Raw genomic sequence first — 19437 nt, 5'->3', positions numbered from 1 at the left:
GAATGGGGGACTCCAGGATCGACCTCCCAAAGCCAAGTTCGTGGGGTCTCTAGGTGGGGTTGGGGTGCCCTTGGCTGGATCCGGCGTCGTACGGGGCTCTCCCCCAACACTGGGCACCGCTCAGAGACCGTGTGCCCGACCCCCAAATACGGCCCTTCCCGGACTTCACCAGTAGCTCCAACGTCCCGGGACGGAGAGGGGCGTGGTCTGGCGACCCCCGATCGCATTGGTCGTTCGGACCGTCACTCCCAGGCGCCCGGCCCCCAGTATAAAGGCCCGCCCTAGACCGGCCCAGGACGGTTTTGAAGCTATAGCCTTAAAGTCCAGGACGTCCAGCTGACCGTGGGGAGAGGCGGGGTGCCCGATTGAGGTAGGGGACGGAACCCGCCTAATCTTGGGACGCCCTAGGGTTGGAAGCGGCGGGGAGGGCCTTCCCGGGGGTTCTGCTGGTCTCTGCGGCTTGGGGGCGGGATCTCCAGCCTGGGCTGAGCACCCCTCCCCTACTCCCAATCCAACTTCTGGAACAGGCTCAGACTTTGTAACACTCTTCTCATAATTCCTGGGACTTTGGCGGGGAGGTTGCGAAAGAGTCCCCTAGAAACGGCAGTATCAAGGGATGGGGAGAAAACCCCCGTCCCAAACAACATCCTCGCCAAATCTATAGTATGTTTGCTTTGCTTGCAAACGCCATTTGGAGGCAAGCCGCAGCCAATCCTGCACCGGAATTCCGCCCTCCCTGGGACTTCAGAACCTACCCCCACACCCACTCGCCTTGCAGCGACCCTCTGCCTAGCACAGCCCCCTCCCCCACAAATGGTTTTGCTGTCTGGGGCCCTCCCTTGCCCCACCTTCTGACCCCCAGAGGACAGTGGCGAACAGAACTCCGCCCCCTTCCCCTGGGTGGGTGTGGCCAACGGATTGCACAAGGCGGCGGGGTGGGGGTAGCGTTAGGGAGCGAAGGCCTACCCGTTATCTGAGTCCTTGGGACCTAGGTCAGCACTGAGATGAAGGGCCGGGCTCTGGTGAATTCGGAAGTTGAATCTTAGCATATTTTGACTGCCACTGGACGGCTGGGCGACTCCACCCAGTTCCAGCCAGCTCTTGCTTTGGCAGCTGCAGACAGGTTGTGGACCCCAAGGACTTTAGTGGGGTGCTAACATCTGCATGGTCACCCTTGGTTAAACTGGTTCAAGGGAGGACCTCTAAGTTGCCCAGGTGACCTAAGGCTCAGGAGAAGGTGAGGAGGAACAGGTGATGATCAACAGAGGTAGGTATGTCTCTTCCCAGTTGGCCGAGGAGCTTCTGTAACAAGCAGGAATCTCATTTCTGGCTGGCTTCACCCTTTGTACATGGCACCCAGGGTGGTGTGACATGGTCTGTTTATTGAGCAACTACTTTGTGCCAGGCTAAGCATCACATATGCAGCATCTCCAATCTGCAGGGACTCAGAGCTAAGAATGGTTATCTAAGCTAATAGGAATAGATGTGGCAGGCAAGGCTTCAAGGAGGTCTGATGCCTTTCCAAGCTTTCACTGCTGGTGAGATGCAAAGCTGGAATTAGAACCTGGTAGAGACTCTGGAACTGGTGCTTTGAAAACATCCAGTTCCACCTTGGGGATGATGAAACACATCTGGACTCCCTTCCTCTAGAAGGAAACTCTCAGAATTAAGGCCAGGGGTTCTCAAAAGGCTCACTCCAGAATTGCCTGTGGGACCAATCTTTAAGGCAGGCACTACTGTTATCCCTATTTTACAGGTGAGAGGGCTGAGGCTAGGGGTGAGGAAGCTCTTTGCCCAACATATAGCACAGCACAGACAGAACTGAGACTCCTGGAATGTAGTGTGAGGATCTTCTACCCATCTCATCTCACCTGGTGAGGAAAATGAAGCATAACTATGGCTCCCATGTCACCTGCAAACATGTGCATTAGACTCACCTGGGGAGCCTTTCTTCCCTTCTCATACCTGAGACTGGCTTGATTGGTTTGCAGTGGGTCCAGGCATGGTCTCGCTAACACTTTCTTTTCTTTTTTAGCTTAATTTTTTTTGAATAGGTAATATTATCTACCTGCCTCAAAAGTTAGAAGCTTGCCCCAGTTACCTGATCTTCCTCCCTGAAAGGTGTCCACTTTTAACAGTTTCCTTTGTCTCTTTAAAGATTCTGTACACCCTGGCCGGGTAGCTCAGTTGGTTAGAGCGTTGTCCTGATACGTAAGATCCAACCAATGAATGCATGAATAATTGGAAAAACAAATCGGTGTTTCTCTCTTTCTCTCCAAAAATCAATTTTAAGAAACATTTAAAGATTCTGTATGAATGCAAATAAACACTTTTGCTCCATTCACACCTTTGTCTCTTTACAGTATCATGGTCCATGTCGATTATGTGTAAATTCTCATTCTTTTGCCAGGCACTAGGCTAACCTGGTATTTTCTTTAGTCCCCTTCTGCTGAGCAAACAGGTTTTTACCAGTGCCTTGTGGCTAACACAGGTACACCCCCCTCTGCCCACTTGGCAGAAGTGTGGAACTGTCCCTGCAGTGAGGTTTCTGGGTCAAAGGGAAGATGCCTCTTGAAACTTGGTAACTATTGGCAAATTACCGTCCACAGAGGTTTTGCTCCATGGGTGTCTCTAGAGTACTAATACAGGTGAGTATTTGGAAGGCTGTACCCTAACCTTGCTCTTCTAGGTATAGCCCTGGATCAGCTGCATCAGCAGCAAGGGGGAGCTTGTTAGAAATGCAAACTCAGCCCTGCTGAATCAATGCCTGCTCTTGAATAGGCCAACAAGTACATGCTAATGATTGAGAGGCAGGACTCTTAGAATTGCAGGGGGCGTGGTTGTTAGAGGGCAGGTATGAACCCGGACTTCCCCCTGGAGAGAGGGGCAGATCAGGCTGTACCTGACTAGTCTATTTGTCCACAGTGTATGCTTCTGAAAAATGTCTACCGATGAGACAGAAGCCCCTGCCAACACCCAAGTGACAGCTGAAGAAGCGGTACAGCAGGTAAGGAAGGTCTGGAATCTGTGGGGTGAGGCTTCCCACATCGTGGTACCATGGCCCCCAAGGAAGGGAGCCAGGGAGCTGCTGGCAGCACGTGGGGGTTAAGAAATATCTTTCCAACTGGGTTCAGGAGAGCCAGCCAACCAGCTCTCTAACAGGTGTCGCACTAACAGATGGGGGCAGGAGAACTGGGAATCTCAGAGGCCCTTGGAAGAACAGGGGTGCTGTCTGAGACCGCCTGATTCTTCCCGCAGACAAATGTTCTCTGCCTCCGGAGGCCCTCTTAGGGTCCTCCTTCCAAGAAGTCAGTCCCTATTCCCCCCTCCCCAGTTTTATTCAAGTCCCCTTTTAATAGACTATTACGGTCTCATCTACATACCATAAAATTCACCCTCGTGAAGAGGGCAATTCAGTTATTTTTTTAGTGAACTCTCAAGTTATGCAGTCTCCACCACCACAGTGTTAGAACAGTTTTCATCTCACCCAGAAGAAACCCCATACCCAGTCACAGTCACACCTCTAACCCCCTTCCTCCTCGGCAGCTATTCATCTAGTTTCTGTCTCTGAGATTCTTCTTTTACCGAGTGTGATGTTTCAGAGGTTTGTCCATGTAGTATGTATTAGTGCTTCATTCCTTTTTTAAAACTGTGGTAAAATACGTATAACATAAAAATATACTATTTTAGCCACTTTAAGAGAATACGGTGCCAGTGGCATTAAGTACATTCATAATGTGCAACCACCCTCACTAATTCCAGAACTTTCTCATCAACCCAAATGGAACTCCCATCCCCATTAATAGTCACTCCCATTGCCTTCTCCCCCCAGCCTCTGACAACCACTATTCTGCTTTCTGTCGATGGGTTTACCTATTCTGGGGTGGCTGTATACTAATAAAACTTTATTTACAAAAGCAGGCAGCAGTGGAATATTATTTAGCCATATAAAGGAATAAAATACTGACACATACTGCAACATGGATGAACCTTGAAGATATGCTCAGTGAAATAAGCCAGATACAAAAGGACAAGTACACAGTACTTGAGTGTGATTCCACTCATACAAGGTTCCCAGAGGAGTCAGATCCATAGAGACAGAAAGTAGACGGTGGGTGCCAAGGGCTGGGGGAGGCAGAGTTAGTGTTTAATGGGGACAGAGTTTCAGTCTGGGAAGACGAGGAAGTTCTGGAGATGGAGAAAGGTAGTGGTTGTATAACAGTGTGAACACACTTAATGCTACTGTGAACTATACACTTGAAAATGGTTAAAATGGTAAATTTTATGTTATCTATGATATTTTACTACAATTTATGTATATGTGTATGTATGTATTTATTTTAATCCTTACCCAAAGATAATGTTTTATTGATTTTAGAGAGAGAGAGAGAGAGAAATATCCATGTGAGAAAGAAACATTGATCTGTTGCCTCCCATACATGCCCCAACTGGGGATCAAAACTGCAGTGTTTTGATGTATGGGATGATGTTCCAACCAACTGAGCCATCTGGCCAGGACTATATTTTATTACAACTTTTTTAAAGTGATGCATTTACATATGCTATTACATGGATGAACCTTGAAAACATTACTCAGTGAAAGAAGTCAGACACGAAACATCACAGAGTATATGATTCCACTTACATAAAATGTCCAGAATAGGCAAATTAATAGAGACAGAAAGCCAATTAGTAGTTACCATGGGTTGGTGGGAAGGGAGAATGAGTGTTTGTTAATGGGTACAGTTCCCTTTTTGGGGTGATGGAGAAGTACTACAGTTACTGGTGATGATTGCACAACCTTGTGAATATACTAAAACCACTGACTTGTACACTTTAACACTGGTGAAATTTATGTTCTCCATAAAGCTATTAGGAAGAAAACACAAGAATAAAAACATCAGATGGTGGGCCATAGTCTGCAGACCCACAGTTTTAGATCATAAGCTCTGTGAGAGTAGGGTTCTTGTCTCTTGTCACGCCCTGGCACACAGCGGGTGTCAAAGACACATTCAAACAAATGAGCTGCAGAGCTAAGACAAAGGAAGCATGTGGTGGAACCTGAAGTTCCTGGGTTGTGCAACCATGTGGACCCAAAGCAAGGGTGAGCTGAGCCATTTCCCTGGCTGTGAGGGAGAGCAAAAGTGCTGGCACCCAAGTTTCGGGGCCAGCCCTTCAGCCTCCCCACCCCAGGCCCAGCCTGCCTCAGCTGCTTCTCCCTGCAGCCCAGCGTGGTGGACCGAGTGGCTAACATGCCCCTCATCAGCTCCACTTGCAGCATGGTATCGGCGGCCTACACCTCCACCAAGGAGAGCCACCCCCACATCAAGACCGTCTGCGATGTGGCAGAGAAAGGCGTGAAGACCCTCACAGCAGCTGCCGTCAGTGGGGCCCAGCCCATCCTGTCCAAGCTGGAGCCCCAAAGTGAGTGAAATCCCAGAGAACATGGAACCTCCCTTCCTGGCTGTTTTTTTGGGAGGTCTGCCCCACCCTTGGCCCTGTCACCCCCTAACCAGTGGCTGATCTTCCTGGGACCCCAAGGGATGCTCACATGCAGTAACCAATATATTTCTGTCTTGTTCCACCTCCTGTAGTCACATCAGCCAGTGAATATGCCCACAAGGGGCTCGATAAGCTGGAGGAGAACCTGCCCATCCTACAGCAGCAGACAGAGAAGGTAACGGACCTCCACCATCGGAACCACATAGGAACAGGGACCTACCTGGGGATTGAGTCTGTGGCCCACATTAACTAGGATAGACAAATGTGACAGCTTACTCCCTGATCACTCTTCTAAATGCTCCCCATACCCCAAATCTATTCGCCACTGGGCAGGTGTACAAATGTTCTCAATGCCAGCCAGATCTGCTCAAAACCCCCTTGTGCCTCCCACCTTGCCCAGAGAAAAAGCTAAAGCCGTCCCCATGCCCTCATGGCCCCACCTGACCTGACCCCAGCACCTTCCTGCCCTCATCACCCCCCTCTCTTGCTCCACTCCAGTCACATTGACCTTTTCACTCAGTTTTCAGTAACATCAGTGCTTGTATGTACCAGACACAGTGGTGGAAACAGTTCTTACTTTCATGGAACTCATTCTGGGGAGGTGGGGGAAGCAAAGACAGTGAAACACCTGGCTCAGTCCTAACGCAGGACCATTGCACATGCAGTTCCTGGACCAGATTTTCAGGTCTCTGTTCTAATCACACCTCTTCAGAGATCTTCTCTTTTAGTTCAGCTTAGTCTCGAGACGGACGGCTGCCGACGACGACCCAGTAGAACTTTCTCTGTGGTACATTTTCTTTCTCTTCACTGTCCAGTATGGAAACCATCAGCCATATGAGGCTGCTGAATCTTTAGAATATGTCTAGTGTGACTGAGGAACTCAACTACTAATTTTAATTATTATAAAATTAAATAGCTACTTTGTAATCTTCACCATCCATTTGAAAACATTCCATCACCCCCAAGAGAAACTTCACACGCCTTAGCACTTGTTTTCCTTCCCATCAAACATCCCAGCCTCTGGCAACCACTAATTTACTTCCTGTTTCTATGGATTTGCCTGTTTTGGACATTTCATATAAATGAAATCATATAACAGGTGGCCTTTTGTGTCTGGCTTCCTTCGTTGAGCACCATGTGTTCAAGGTTCGTCTACCTTGCAGTGAGGGTCAGTGCTTCACTCCTTTTCATGGCTGGACTACATATTGTCTATTCATCCATCTGTTGATGGACATTTTAGATTATTTCCACTTCTTGGCTATTATGAGTAATACTGCCATGAACATTTGTGCACAAGTTACATTCGTTTTTTTGTAACATCAAATTTACCATCTTAACCATTTCTGAGTGTGCAGGTCACTGGCATTAAGCACATGGATGTTGTTGTGCAATCATCACCACTATCCGTCTCCAGAACTTTCTCACCTTCCCAAACTGAAACAATGTCTCCATTAAACACTAACTTCCCAGCCCCCATCTACTTTCTGTCTCTCTGGATCTATTTCACTGAGCGTAATGTCTTCAAACTTCATCCATGTGGTAGCATGTCAGAATGTTCTTCCTCTTTAAGGGTGAATAATATTCCATTGGACAGATCACATGGTGTTTATCCATTTGTCTGTCAATGGATTGCTTTGGGTTGCTTTTACTCTTTGACTGTTATGAATAATGCTGCTACAAACATGGATGTAGGAGCATCTCTATGAGACTCTGCTTTCAGTCACATTTAATTTAATTTAATTATTTTAAATTTAAGGATCCACATAGAGCTAGTGGCTACTGTATTAGACAGTGTGGCTCTGGGAGGACTGAGGCACAGAGAAGGAAAGTGACTGGCCTGAGGCCACAGAGCTAAGAAGTGTCTAGCCAGGGATTCTAACCAGGCCAGCTGACTTCTGACTGAGTGGTCTTAACTCTGAGGGTCACTGTTACCCTTGGGCCTCCCCGGAGGTTGGGGTGCGGGGGTGGCAGAAATGCAGAGATGCTGATGCTAGCCTGACTCCTAGGTCCTGACAGATACCAAGGAACTCGTGTCGTCCAGAGTGTCGGGGGCCCGAGAAGCTGTGTCCAACACAGTGTCCAGCGCCAAGGACACAGTGGCCACCCGAGTGACAGAGGCAGTAGATGTGACCCGGGGAGCTGTGCAGAGCGGAGTGGACATGACTAAGTCCATGGTGACCAGCAGCGTCCACTCAGTTATGGGGTCCCGCATGGGCCAGATGATGCTGAGTGGAGTGGACACAGTTTTGGGCAAGTCAGAGGAGTGGGTGGACAACCACCTGCCTATGACAGACTCTGAGCTGGGTAAGTGTGGCCCATGGGCCTGGGACCCCTCCCTGGATCTCCCGACCTGGACCTGAGCCCTTCTCAGCCACCTGGAGTCTGTCCACTTAAATGAACATATAAATGCTGGTGGTGGGGGTAGAGGTGAGGGAGCAACAGAGAAGAGTCTGGGTGATTTTCGAGGATTTAAGCACCCTCTGAGCACCAGGCCCTGTTATAGACACAGGGACACAGTCAGCAAAATGGAAGCTTCCACTTTGTAGAACTGATGACAGAACCAGTGACCAGTGCTTAAGAGAAAAAAAACAGTGTGCCAGGAGGGAGTGAGAGAGGGTTTCAGGACACAATACGGACGAGGAACATTGCGTTCTTAGAGGTCCCATGGGAAGGCAGCATTTGAGTACAGAGCTGGAGGTGGAAGGGAGTTATCCATCTGGATGTCTAGGGAAAGAATGGTCTTGGGAGAAGGAACGGTGCATGTGGAGGCCCAGAGACAGGACTTTGCCTAGTGTGTTGGAGGAACAGCAAGGAGGTCCCTGTGGGCCAAGGGGAGGACTAGGGGTCCTACCCTGAGACTGGTGGGAGAGAAGGGGGGTGCCTGAGGGCAGAGGAGGGACTGGACCTGATTCAGGTACTTACAGGCACTCTCTGGTGGCTGCATCAGGGAAAACACTGGAAGGTGAGGGTGAGAGCTGAGGGACCAGGACAGAGGCAGTGGATATGGAGACCCACCCAGGTTGGGGCAGAAATGAAGACAAGTAGAAAAACTGGGGATGAAACCATTGGAGACAAAGCAGCCAACCCTACTATGGTCTGTACTTGTGCTCTTATACCCATGGCTCTTGGGTGGGTCATGACTCCTCATTTAAAAGATAGCCCTCCTTTCTACACAGGCCAGGGGCTTTCCAGTGTGCTGGTTTATCAGCCTCCCATGCCCATGGCAGAGAGGGTTCGTGAGGGCTGCACGTCAGTAGACACCATGCCCCATCCAGAGTGCAGCTTGGCCCTGGCCCACCAGCCAGAGCTGGTTTGTTTGAATGAGGAGCCAAACATTTGGGAGAACAGGAAAAAGTTGAAGACAGGCTAGATAGGGTTTCCCAACTGCAGCGTCACTCTCTGTGGAGCCATCCTGGGCACTGTGGGGGTCTGGGCATCATGTCTGGTCTCCACCTGCTTGATACCAGGAGCACCCCGAATTGTGACAACCACAGATGTCCCCAGACACCGCCCAGTGTCCCCCGGGGGGCAGAATTGCCCTCCGATGAGAATCGCTGCTTTGCCTGTTCTGGAACTTCATATAAATGGAATTATGCAGTTCCCTGATGGGCAAACAGCTCATCTTTATCCCCATCTCTTTTTCCATCTGGGATTGCCACAGGTTGCTCTTAAAAGGATCACTTGCGCTCACTTCAGCAGCACATATACTGAAATTGGAATGATACAGAGATTAGCATGGCCCCTGCGCAAGGATGACATGCAAATTTGTGAAGTGTTCCATATTTTTAAGACCCGTTTTTCTTTCTTTCTTTTTCTAAAAAAGAAGTATCACTTCTTTCTCTGTAGCTGGAACACTTCTGTGGAGAAAATTCTCTGCAGTTTTGATTACCCTGAGGTATAGTTTAGGAAAAGCAGGGGAAATGGCTTGTTTATTTTGGCATCATGGGTGAGTTCACCAGCACCCTCAATGGGCCCATAGCAGTTTTTTCATTATAGGCTTGAACATATGGATTAAAACGATATATTCTAACCCAACATGTTTATTTTATTGACACTTCATTTGCCCCATTGTTTTCAACCACTTGGAGCTCCCCTCGAGTTGGCTATAATCCTTCTGATTCTCCCTAAGACTCCTCAGTGGAAAGGGGAAGCCCATTGCTTTCTGGAATAGCTCAATGTTCCAGGCCATCCTGCAGCATGTGGCTTGACTACAGCATGTCACTGGTTCCTTGAGTTTCCAAAACCCAACTCTGAACCTCTTGAAGGATGGAACCTGGCTGATATCTTCCCTGCTGAATCCCAAGTTCAGTGCCTGCTGGTCCAAAGTTCAATGCCTGCTGGCCCAGAGTACATGCTCCACCTCTATAAGACTCAGCTGTGGGCCTTGGCCCTGGAGGCAAAAGGAGAAAGCAGGGTCTGTTGGAGGAAGGTCTTGAGCAGGCTTAAAAGCCACAGCAGAGAACAGATCCATCTGAGCAGCTCTGATTTTCTGCAGCTAGCCACTAAGGATGAAATCACTGTTTACACCGGTGCTTATGGTACCAGGTGGTCTGTAGGTGAGGTGAGGGGATGAGGAGCTGTTGCAGTTCCTTGTTAGAACTAGGTGTGTTAGTCGGGGGCTTAGCTAGGAGAGCAGCCCTCCTTCTCCCTCTTGAGGGTTCTCCTCTTGCCAAGAGCATCTGCCCCTCCATGGGGCCTTGCCAGCTTGCTCAGACATGCCAGTTCTCTGCTAGATGTCCTTGGCCTAAATTACAAAGTTGTTTTCATGTCCAAAGGCAGAGCTCAGGGGTTCTTGGAGAGCCATGGAGAAGTTCAAGACATCAGAAGGGTGGGTTCAAAGTGTTGCTAGTTTTGGTTAGTCTTTGCAAACCCACCTTTGGGAGAATAGGGAGGAATCTATTTTTCTCAAAATGCTTTTAATTTTTGCTTCCTCGAAATGTCCCATGTCTTTTTGTTCAGTTTTTTAAATGTCAGCATGAAATAATTCTTCCAGGACATCTCTTCCCTAGCTGACCATAAAACCTCATCTGGTCTAGCACCTGCTTTTGTAAATAAAGTTTTATTGTCACACAGCCACATCCATTTGTTTACCTTTTTTTTTTTGTCTATGGCTGCTTCATATTAGTAATGGTAGAGCTAAGTAATTGAGGCATAGCATAGCCTACAAAACCAAAAATATTGGCCCTGGTCAGGTAGCTCAGAGCATCGACCTGCTATGCCAAGGTTGTGAGTTGGGTCCTCAGTCAGGGCACATTCATTCAACCAATGAATGCATAAATAAGTGGAACAACAAATCAGTGCTCCTTTCTCTCACTCCCCTTCCCCACCCCCTCTAAAATCAATTAATTAAAAAAAAATTTACTATCTGCCCCTACACAAAAAAGAGCTTGCCAGTTCCTGGATTAGCGTATACTTCTTCCAGAATTTCATGTTTATAAAAACAACTGATTGAATTCTTACCTTGATTGTGCTACAGATCAGTGTGGAATTTTATTGCTTTGTTTTCCACTGTCTTTCATTTCTGAAACAGTGCCTGACCCAGAGGAGATGCAGAAATATGTGGCTAAAATGGAGATTTCACTTTATCATCAGAACAGCTCTGCTGTTCCTGTCTGACCAGAGCACATTTCTCACGTTATTTTGGTCATATGTTTGTTTTCCTGTACTGTTTATTTGAAATCTTCATTTGGAAAGGAAACTTTATCACTTAATATAAATAAAAAGCTATATAATCTGCTATAAATAATGAAAATAGCTAAATATCCATTTGTGTGCCTTTTCTGAGTACAGGGTAGTCCAAATTTTTGACTTTTTGGGCCACATAGTCTCTGTTACAAGTACTTAACTCTGATATTGTAGCACAAAAGCATGGACAACAGGTAAATGAGTGAGAGTGACTATGTGCCAATAAAAGTTTATTTGTAAGGGCAGGTAGTTTTTGGCCCAGGCCATAGTTTACCGCCACCTGCCATAAAGCATTAGAAAGCAAGTGAGTTAGTAAGTCTGGATTCCAACCCCTATCTGCTTCCTTAAAAAGGGTAAACTTTTAAATTACTGTGTTAAAGTTTAAAAGGAGCAGGGGGTTAAATTAGCAGGATAGGCAGTTTTCCATCCTGTCTTGTAACTTAATGAGCACTTTCTGAAGTAGATAGCACCGACTTATTAAGATGCTTCTCATGTGGCTCAAAATTCTGTCAGGTATCATGGTTGAGAACATGGGGTCAGATGGCTGGCCAGGCTTCAAATCCTGATTTGCTATACGTTCAAGCTGTGTGACCTTGGGCAAGTCAACTGACCTCTCTGGGCCCAGTTTTCTCAACTGTAAAAATGGGAGAACAGTGCCTTCCCCACAGAGTTGTTAATGTTTAACAAGAATGCCTGTGAAGCACCTGGAACACTGAATGAGTAGCCACTATTACTATTAATAGTTCCAGGCATACCCTGGCTGAGTAATCTAGTTGGTTACAGTGTCAGCCTTATATACCAAGGTTGTGGTTTTAATCCCCAGTCAGGGCACTTGCAAGAAGCAACCAATGAACACATAATTAAGTGGAACAGCAAATCAATATTTCGCTCTTTCTCTCAAAAACAAATCAATTAAACTTTTAAATTTAAAAAATATATATGTATATGTATATATATATCTCCAGCACTAATACAGGATTAGCTAACTTTTTTCTGTAAAGGACCAGGTAAGTATTTTAGTCCCTGTTGGGCAGGAGGCCACGTACACCACTGTTGTAGTTTGAAAGTAGCCGAAGACAATATATAACAAACATCCGTAGTTGTATTCATCAGTTGTACAAAACCAGAGGCAAGTTGGATGTGTCCTGTGGGTGTGGTTAGCAGATCCTCATGCTAGTCTAAGACCTCTTAATCCTGAGAAGTTTGGTTCTCAACATACCCATTCTGCAGATGGGGAAAACAGGCAGGGAAATCCTCTCCAAGGCCTCAAAGCTTGCAAACATCAGACTCTCAGACACGCATCAACTTGAGTAGTTTGTACGAAACCAAGGGCCATTCTCTAGTGTGCACCAGGGTAGCCTGAGCTGCATGCTCTATCTGTATCCCGGCCTTCACAATGCTTCTCTTTCCTCTCCCTGCAGCCCACCTTGCCACACCCGTGGAGGGCTGTGACATGGCCTCAGTGCAGCAGCAACGGCAGGAACAGAGCTACTTCGTGCGGCTGGGCTCACTATCGGAGCGGCTGCGCCAGCGGGCCTACGAACACTCCCTGGGAAAACTGCAGCACACCAGGCACAGGGCCCAGGAGGCTCTGCTGCAGCTGGCGCAGGCGCTCAGCCTGGTGAGGCCCTGCCTGGGCACGTGGGCATGGCAGTGCAGCATTCACTTCCATGAGTCTTCCCCAAACCTAGGGGCTTATCACTCACCATTCTGCATGTCCTGGGCTGCTGGTTCACAGGGACATAGTCCTGGATAAGTTTGTAGGGGCCACCATAACAAAGTCCTATAGTCTAGGCGGCTTAGACAACAGACATTTACTGTCTCAGTTCTGGAGGCTAGAAGTCCAAGATAAAGGTGTTGGCAGGGTTGATTTTTCCTGAGGTCTTTTTTTTGGCTGTAGGTAGCCATCTTCCATGTGCTCACTTGGTCATCCTTCTGTGAGTGTCTTATGTCCTAATCTTTTTTACAAGGACACCAGTCATACTGGATTAAGACCCACCTTCATGACCTCATTTTATCTTGATTGCCTCTTTAACAATCCAGTCAACAAATACAGTCACACTCTGAGGTCCTGGGAGTTAGGACTTCAACATATGCATTTGGGTGGGACACAGTTCAGCCCCTGACAGGTGGACTGGAGGCTGGGCCTCTTTGTGAGCTTCTTCAGCAGGCAGTTCCTCCTCTGCAGGCGGTCTGAGGGATCCAGATGCAGCAAGAACACACAAGCACTTTTTCTTTCTTTGTTTTTCTTTTTCTTTTTTTTTGTTTAAAGTCAGTTTCATGGAGATGTAATTTACATACAATGAAAATCACCCATTTTTAAATGTACCATTTTAGGAGTTTTATAAAAATAAGTGGACTTATCACTACCACCCCATAAAGTTCCTCCTGCCTCTTTACAGTCAATTCCTACCAATCACGTGTTTTAGTTTTCTGTTCCCTAAATAGCTAAATTTATGTTACTACCTCTCCTCTCTTTTAAAATATTTTTAATTGTGGTAAACCATACAACAAAATTAACCATCATAACCATTTGTCAGCACAGCTCAGTGGCATTAAGCACTTTCGAGCTGTTTGCAGCCATCCCCATTGTTCAGCTCCTGAGCTTTTTTCATCTTCCCAGACTGAAACTCTGTCCCCATTAAACACTCACTCCCCATCTGCCTACCCCAGCCCCTGGCTCCTGTCATCTTCTTTCTGTCTCTATGAATCTGACCCCTCTAGGGAAATCACACAGTATTTGTCCTGTGTCCAGCTTATTTCACTGAAAATCTGTGGCCACTATGAAAACCATGTGACAACAGCACCCCTCCTTCACTCCCCTTATCTCAGATGAAGGGAGGACTCCCAGGGCTCCCTCTGGAATTGCTCTTTTCCCGGGTCAAGTGGGGGGGTCTGTGACCTTGGTTGAGCACTGGAGGCCCCTCTCACTGCTTGCTCTCCTACTCCAGATGGAAACTGTCAAGCAGGGAGTTGATCAGAAGCTGGTGGAGGGTCAGGAGAAACTACACCAGATGTGGCTCAGCTGGAACCAGAAGAAGCAGCTCCAGGGCATGGAGGGGGACCCAGTGAAGCAAGAGGTACCCATTGTGGGGCATGGTGGTGGGAGAGGCTTGGGGTCCTGACTTCCCTTTCCACACCTCTGCTCAATAGACCAGCCTGCCTGGAATGCTTCCCTGAACCTCGCCTCCCTTTAACTGCTCTCAGGACCCACCAGCCTAGTTTTCTGCTCCTGGGTATGGGTGTTGCTTCTGAACCTGGGACACTTGATAGTGATGTGTCTCAACCTACTAAGCTATGTCTTGAAACTCCCCCATTGCAGTGTTCCATCAAAGCCTTCATATTTACCTACCCACCTGGCTCCGAGTAACCGCTAGCTTTCTCTGGTTCCCCCAGTCTGTCCCAGGCGTTGGCCTCTTGCACCCTGCCCTGACTTCTGCCTCCTGTACCTTCCCTCGCTTAGCTTTCATTGAATCAACGCCTTACTCAGTTCTCATGCCTCATTCTGAATGGTACACCCGCCCCCAACGTCTTAGGTCTGTAGTAACACTATAGTTTTTCAGCTTACCCTCTCTGGGCCTCAGTTTCTCCACCTGTAAACAGAATATAGGAGACCTTCTGCAGAGTTGCTATGAGATAGCTAAACATGTACATGGATGTTCACAGCAGCATTATTCTCACTGGCCAAAAAGTGGCAATAGCCCAGATATCCGTTGATGGGTAGATGGATGAACAAAATACGCAGGTCCGTACAATGGAATGTTACTCAGACATACAAAGAGTGAGGCACTGGCACTTGCTATGACATGACTGAACTGTGAGGACATCATGCTCAGCCAAAGAAACCAAAATAGACCACATACTGTATAATTTCATTTATGTGAAATGTCCAGAACAGGCAAATCTAGAGACAGAAAGTGAGTTCGTTGTTGCCAAGGGCTAGAGGAGGGAATTCCTTTTGGAGTGATGGAATGTTCTGGGATCAGAGGTGGTGCACAACCTCATGAATATACTAAAAACCACTGAATCGTACACTTAAAAGGGTGAATTTTCTGATATTTAAGTTATATGTATACATATATATATATATATATATATATATATATATATGATCAAATGAGTTCATAAGTAAAGCACATACTGCTACAAAAGTGATATTTATAAAGATACCATGAATGGTATCTATAAATGGATAACTGTTCAGCATGGAGACCCAAACTTGAAACCATCTCCCCACCCCCATCCCCCTCACCCCCATTGCTGAATGCAGCAGCCAGAGATACAGATTTTCTCTCTCCTCAGCACCTCGCTTGCAGGGTCAAGTCCAGAGCCCTGAGCTGACAGCTGCTCTGATCTCCTGCCTGCCTGGGGGAACTTCTGTGCTTACAACTTCTGCCTAGAAAGTTCTTCCAGAAATTCTCCCTTGTTTTTTAACTTAAAAAGATAATTTGGAGATACAAAAATGTCTTGTACTTCTTTATAAAATTTTAATTATTGAGATACAGTTCATATCTTGTACAATTCACCCATTTAAAGTGTGATCAGTGGTTTTTAGTATACAGATGCTCCTTGACTTACAATGGGTTATGTCCTGATAAACTCATCATAAGTTGAAAATATCCTAAGTCAAATATACATGTGATACACTTAACCTATTAAACATCACAGCTTAGCCTAGCCTACTGAGAACGTGCCCTCTGGTTGGACAAAATTGTCTTGTGCTGCTGTGCAGCACCATGGGAGAGCATCGGACCATATACTGCTAACCCAGTGCAAGATCCACATTTAAATCTCGGAGTATGCATATCACTTTTAAAGCACCATCATAAAGTTGAAAATGGTAAGTTGAACCATCCTAAGTTGGGGAGCACCTGTATTCACATGGTGTGTGACTTACTACAGTCTGCTTAGAACTTCTGATCACCCCTTCCCCCACCCCTGACACACACTAACCCACTTGTGTATCTGTGGATATGCCTGTTCTGGACACTTCACATAAATGGAATCACATACTGTGTGACATTGTGACATTCTGTGTCTGACTTCTCTCATGAGCATCATGTGTTCAAGGTTCACCCACGCTGTAGCAAGTGCCAGAGCTTCACTCCTTTTCATGGCTGAGTAATATTCCACCAAGGGACCACATTCATCAGTTGATGGGCATCTAGTTTGTTTCCACTTCTTTTTTTTTAAGGTTTTATTTATTTATTTATTATTATTATTATCATTATTATTATTTTTAGAGAGAGGGGAAGGGAGGGAGAAAGAGAAGTGGAGAAACATCAGTGTGGGAGAGATACATCCATCAGTTGCCTCTCACACACCCCCAACTGGGGATCCGGCCCACAACTCAGGCACGTGCCCTGACTGGGAATCAAACTGGTGACCTTTTGGTTCACAGGCCAGCACTCAATCCACTGAGCCACACCAGCCAGGGCTGTTTCTACTTTTGACTGTTGTAAATAGTGCCCCTAGGAACATTTGCGTATGGCTTTTTGTGTAAATGTACTGCTGGGTTATGTGGTGATTCAATGGTTTAATATTTTGAGGAACTGCCAGTCTTTTCCACAGTGACTGTACCACTGGCCAGTCCAAGGGCTCCAACTGCTCCCCATCCTTGCTGACTCTTGTTATTATCTGTCTCTGTGATTCTATTAGCTATCCCAGTGAGTGTGAAGTGGTGTTTTCATTGTGGGTTTGAGCTGCATCTCCCTGACGGCTAATGAAGTTGAACACTTTTCACGTGCTTATTGATCAGCTCTGTGTCTTTGGAGAAATGTCTATGCCTGTTTTTCAGTGTGTCCAGTGTATATCTCACACTTCAAAACTCTTAGGAGCGGGTATTCTGAACCGCAGTGCTAGGCGGCCTCTCCTATGGAACAGTGTTCCTGAAGGTTGGCGGTAGAACCCCTATTTTCTTTTTCCCTGTCTTTGGATCCAGTTTCCCCAGAGCAATGGTCCTGATTGCCCCCTGCCCCCCTCTCCCTTCTCAGCAGGTCGAGTCCCAGACGCTCAGCATGTTCCGGGACATTGCCCAGCAGCTGCAGGCCACCTGTGCCTCGCTGGGGTCCAGCATCCAGGGGCTGCCCACTCACGTGAAGGACCAGGTGCAACAGGCTCGGCGCCAGGTGGAGGACCTCCAAGCCACCTTTTCTGGCATTCATTCCTTCCAGGACCTGTCCGGCAGCGTCCTGACACAGAGCCGAGAGCGAGTTGCCAAGGCCCGGGAGGCCCTCGACCATATGGTCGAGTATGTGGCCCAGAACACACCCATTACATGGGTGGTGGGGCCCTTTGCCCCCGGAGTCGCTGAGAAAGCCCAAGAAGAAAAGAAGTAGGTTAGACAGGAAGGGGGCTCGGCATCTCAGTCCCTCCCATAGAGGGCTGGCAAGGAGCCTTGGGCCCCCTTGCCCCCTCAGCTACTACCTTGGGAAGCTGGGGTCCTCCACACAGACCAGTCCTGCCCCTCTGAGTCTGGAGGAAGCATGTTCTGAGCCTTACCTTATTAGTCATTAATGTGAGGTTTCTGGAATTTTTTTTTTCTAGAGGTTTTAAAGCAATTGTTTTAGAAGAAGTTTCAAAAAAAAAAAAAATGTATTTTTCTTTCTTAAAAACCAGGGATATATTTCTCCTATCCCACTTCCTTTTCTACATCAAGGGCCCCAGACACCAGTCTTTAAGTACCAGATTCAGACTTCTGGTCTGTGAAGTGGGCCTCCTGTGACAGCGTGGAGGTGGAGCTACCTAGGTGCATTCTAGAGCAGAAGGGGACTGAGACCTCCCTGGCTAATCATAGGTGCCTGGAGCTTCAGTGTTGCCTTAATAAATTTTACCTGCAGCTGAGTACAAGCATGTGTGTGATGTGTGTGTTTTCCCAGCAATGGAGAAATTCCAAGGGTCTCTGTGGCCACCTCTGCCCCATCTGTGCTTTGCTCACACAGGTGGGACAGGGATGGACCTGCTACTGAACCTGAAGTTTGGCACCCATGTTGGTTGTCAGCGATGTGCTCGCCATACTTGCTTGGCTTTGAATCATCGAATTTGGTCCTGGATGAAATAGAAAAGAGCAGGGTGCAAGGGTGTTTCACAACCACCCTGGCATGCCAGGATCTTGCCCCCTGGGTCATGTCATGTCATAGGTATGTAGCAGAAGCGAGAAGCCTGCTGCTTTTTTTGTTGTGGAACTTTTTAGGTGTGTGGGGAATAGTGTAACAGGTTGACTCCTCCAAAACATGCACACCTTGATCCCTAGGACCTTCCATGCTTGGCAAAGGACTTTGCAGAAGGGATTCAGTTAAGAATCTGGAGATGAGAGATGGTCCTGGATTATGCAGGTGGGCCCTGAACATCATCACAAGGGTCCTTAGGTCAGAGGGAAGCTGGAGGGTCAGAGGTGGAAGAGATGTGAGGACAGAAGTGGGAGATGGAAAGATGCTCTGCTATTTACCTTGGAGATGGGCGAGGCCACGAGGCAAGGATTCAGGCACCTTTAAAAGCTGGAAAAGGCAGGAAACAAATTTTTCCTTGAAGGTTCCAGAGAGAACCAGCCCCGCCAACACCTTGATTTTTGCCCCATGACTCATTTCAGACTTCTGACCTCCAGACTTGTAAGATGACATGTTGTTTTTTTCAGCCTCTAAGTTTGTGCTCATTGGTTACAGCTGCTGCAGGGAACTCTCACCAGGTGCAAGGAATCCCAGTTGCCGCTGATGGAACTCAGCTTGTCCTTTCGTGTCACTGGCCATGTCCTCACTGCTATGCTGACCTTTAGTTACAACACTGAAGCCACCTCCTCCCCTCGCCCACTCTGTCCCAAGGCTATTCCCCTCACTTCACACACATACCCCTTTAATCTCCTCAGCCTTGCCGATTAGGTCTCCCCACTTTACAGGTGACAGAATGGAAGCACACGGCCAAGGAATAGGGTTGCCTCCTCAGCCACGTCCTCAGTGCCACGGAGCTGTGCTCATTCTATTTGCTGCATGTTTCTGAGGGCCAGGCATTCTGTGCTCCTCAGTGCTGGTTGGGTATCGCTGGACCCAACTCAGTGATGGGACGTGGGTGTACTGGCCAGCTTCCCGGTCCTTGGTGTGGGACTCCAGGTAGGGGCCTTTGCTTCCCTACCCCTTAATGTCATCATCTGAGATCTGGCTTCAGCATAGTTCTGTGCAAAGGCTGTGGGATTGTGCATTTAAAGGGCCTGGTACTTGTGTTATCTCAGGGTCTGTCCCCCTTGGCACAGTGCACATT

General features: G+C 47.5%; 2 protein-coding genes and 1 non-coding gene across 4 annotated transcripts in view; 2 read left to right on the top strand and 1 right to left on the bottom strand.

The window, feature by feature from the left end:
* Positions 1-235, bottom strand: part of UHRF1 (ubiquitin like with PHD and ring finger domains 1) — a 65161-nt gene extending 64926 nt beyond the window's left edge. Inside the window, exon 1 of the mRNA XM_090289409.1 lies at positions 24-235. The gene's annotated coding sequence lies outside the window, so the exon portion shown is untranslated. The remainder of the gene's footprint in view (positions 1-23) is intronic.
* Positions 236-282: 47 nt separating this feature from the next.
* Positions 283-18036, top strand: PLIN3 (perilipin 3). Of its 2 annotated transcripts, none has more exons than XM_090289411.1 (8): positions 283-370; positions 2926-3007; positions 5226-5424; positions 5595-5677; positions 7509-7806; positions 12609-12808; positions 14139-14267; positions 17184-18036. In XM_090289411.1, the coding sequence occupies exons 2-8, from the start codon at positions 2942-2944 to the stop codon at positions 17523-17525; spliced, it is 1317 nt and encodes a 438-aa protein (XP_090145537.1). In that variant the 5' UTR covers positions 283-370; positions 2926-2941; the 3' UTR covers positions 17526-18036. The 2 variants fall into 2 exon arrangements, with proteins under 2 accessions (XP_090145537.1, XP_090145536.1); XM_090289410.1 differs by having other exon boundaries at positions 284-370; positions 17181-18036.
* Positions 9186-9289, top strand: LOC149999721 (U6 spliceosomal RNA). The gene has a single exon (XR_016513892.1). It is a non-coding gene; the product is annotated as a U6 spliceosomal RNA (small nuclear RNA).
* Positions 18037-19437: the final 1401 nt, after the last annotated feature.

Source organism: Furipterus horrens, unplaced genomic scaffold, assembly GCF_987537825.1.
Source record: "Furipterus horrens unplaced genomic scaffold, mFurHor1.1.pri manual_scaffold_10, whole genome shotgun sequence".
Lineage (NCBI taxonomy): Eukaryota > Metazoa > Chordata > Mammalia > Chiroptera > Furipteridae > Furipterus > Furipterus horrens.
This window is presented reverse-complemented; position numbering and strand designations above follow the sequence as displayed.

Excerpts from the sequence above, each read along its gene's own strand:
- PLIN3 (XM_090289410.1), top strand. The coding sequence starts at position 2,942 with ATGTCTACCGATGAGACAGAAGCCCCTGCCAACACCCAAGTGACAGCT. Across the intron at positions 5,678-7,508 it reads TACAGCAGCAGACAGAGAAG|GTCCTGACAGATACCAAGGA; the intron begins GTAACGGACCTC and ends CCTGACTCCTAG. Across the intron at positions 14,268-17,180 it reads GGGACCCAGTGAAGCAAGAG|CAGGTCGAGTCCCAGACGCT; the intron begins GTACCCATTGTG and ends CTCCCTTCTCAG.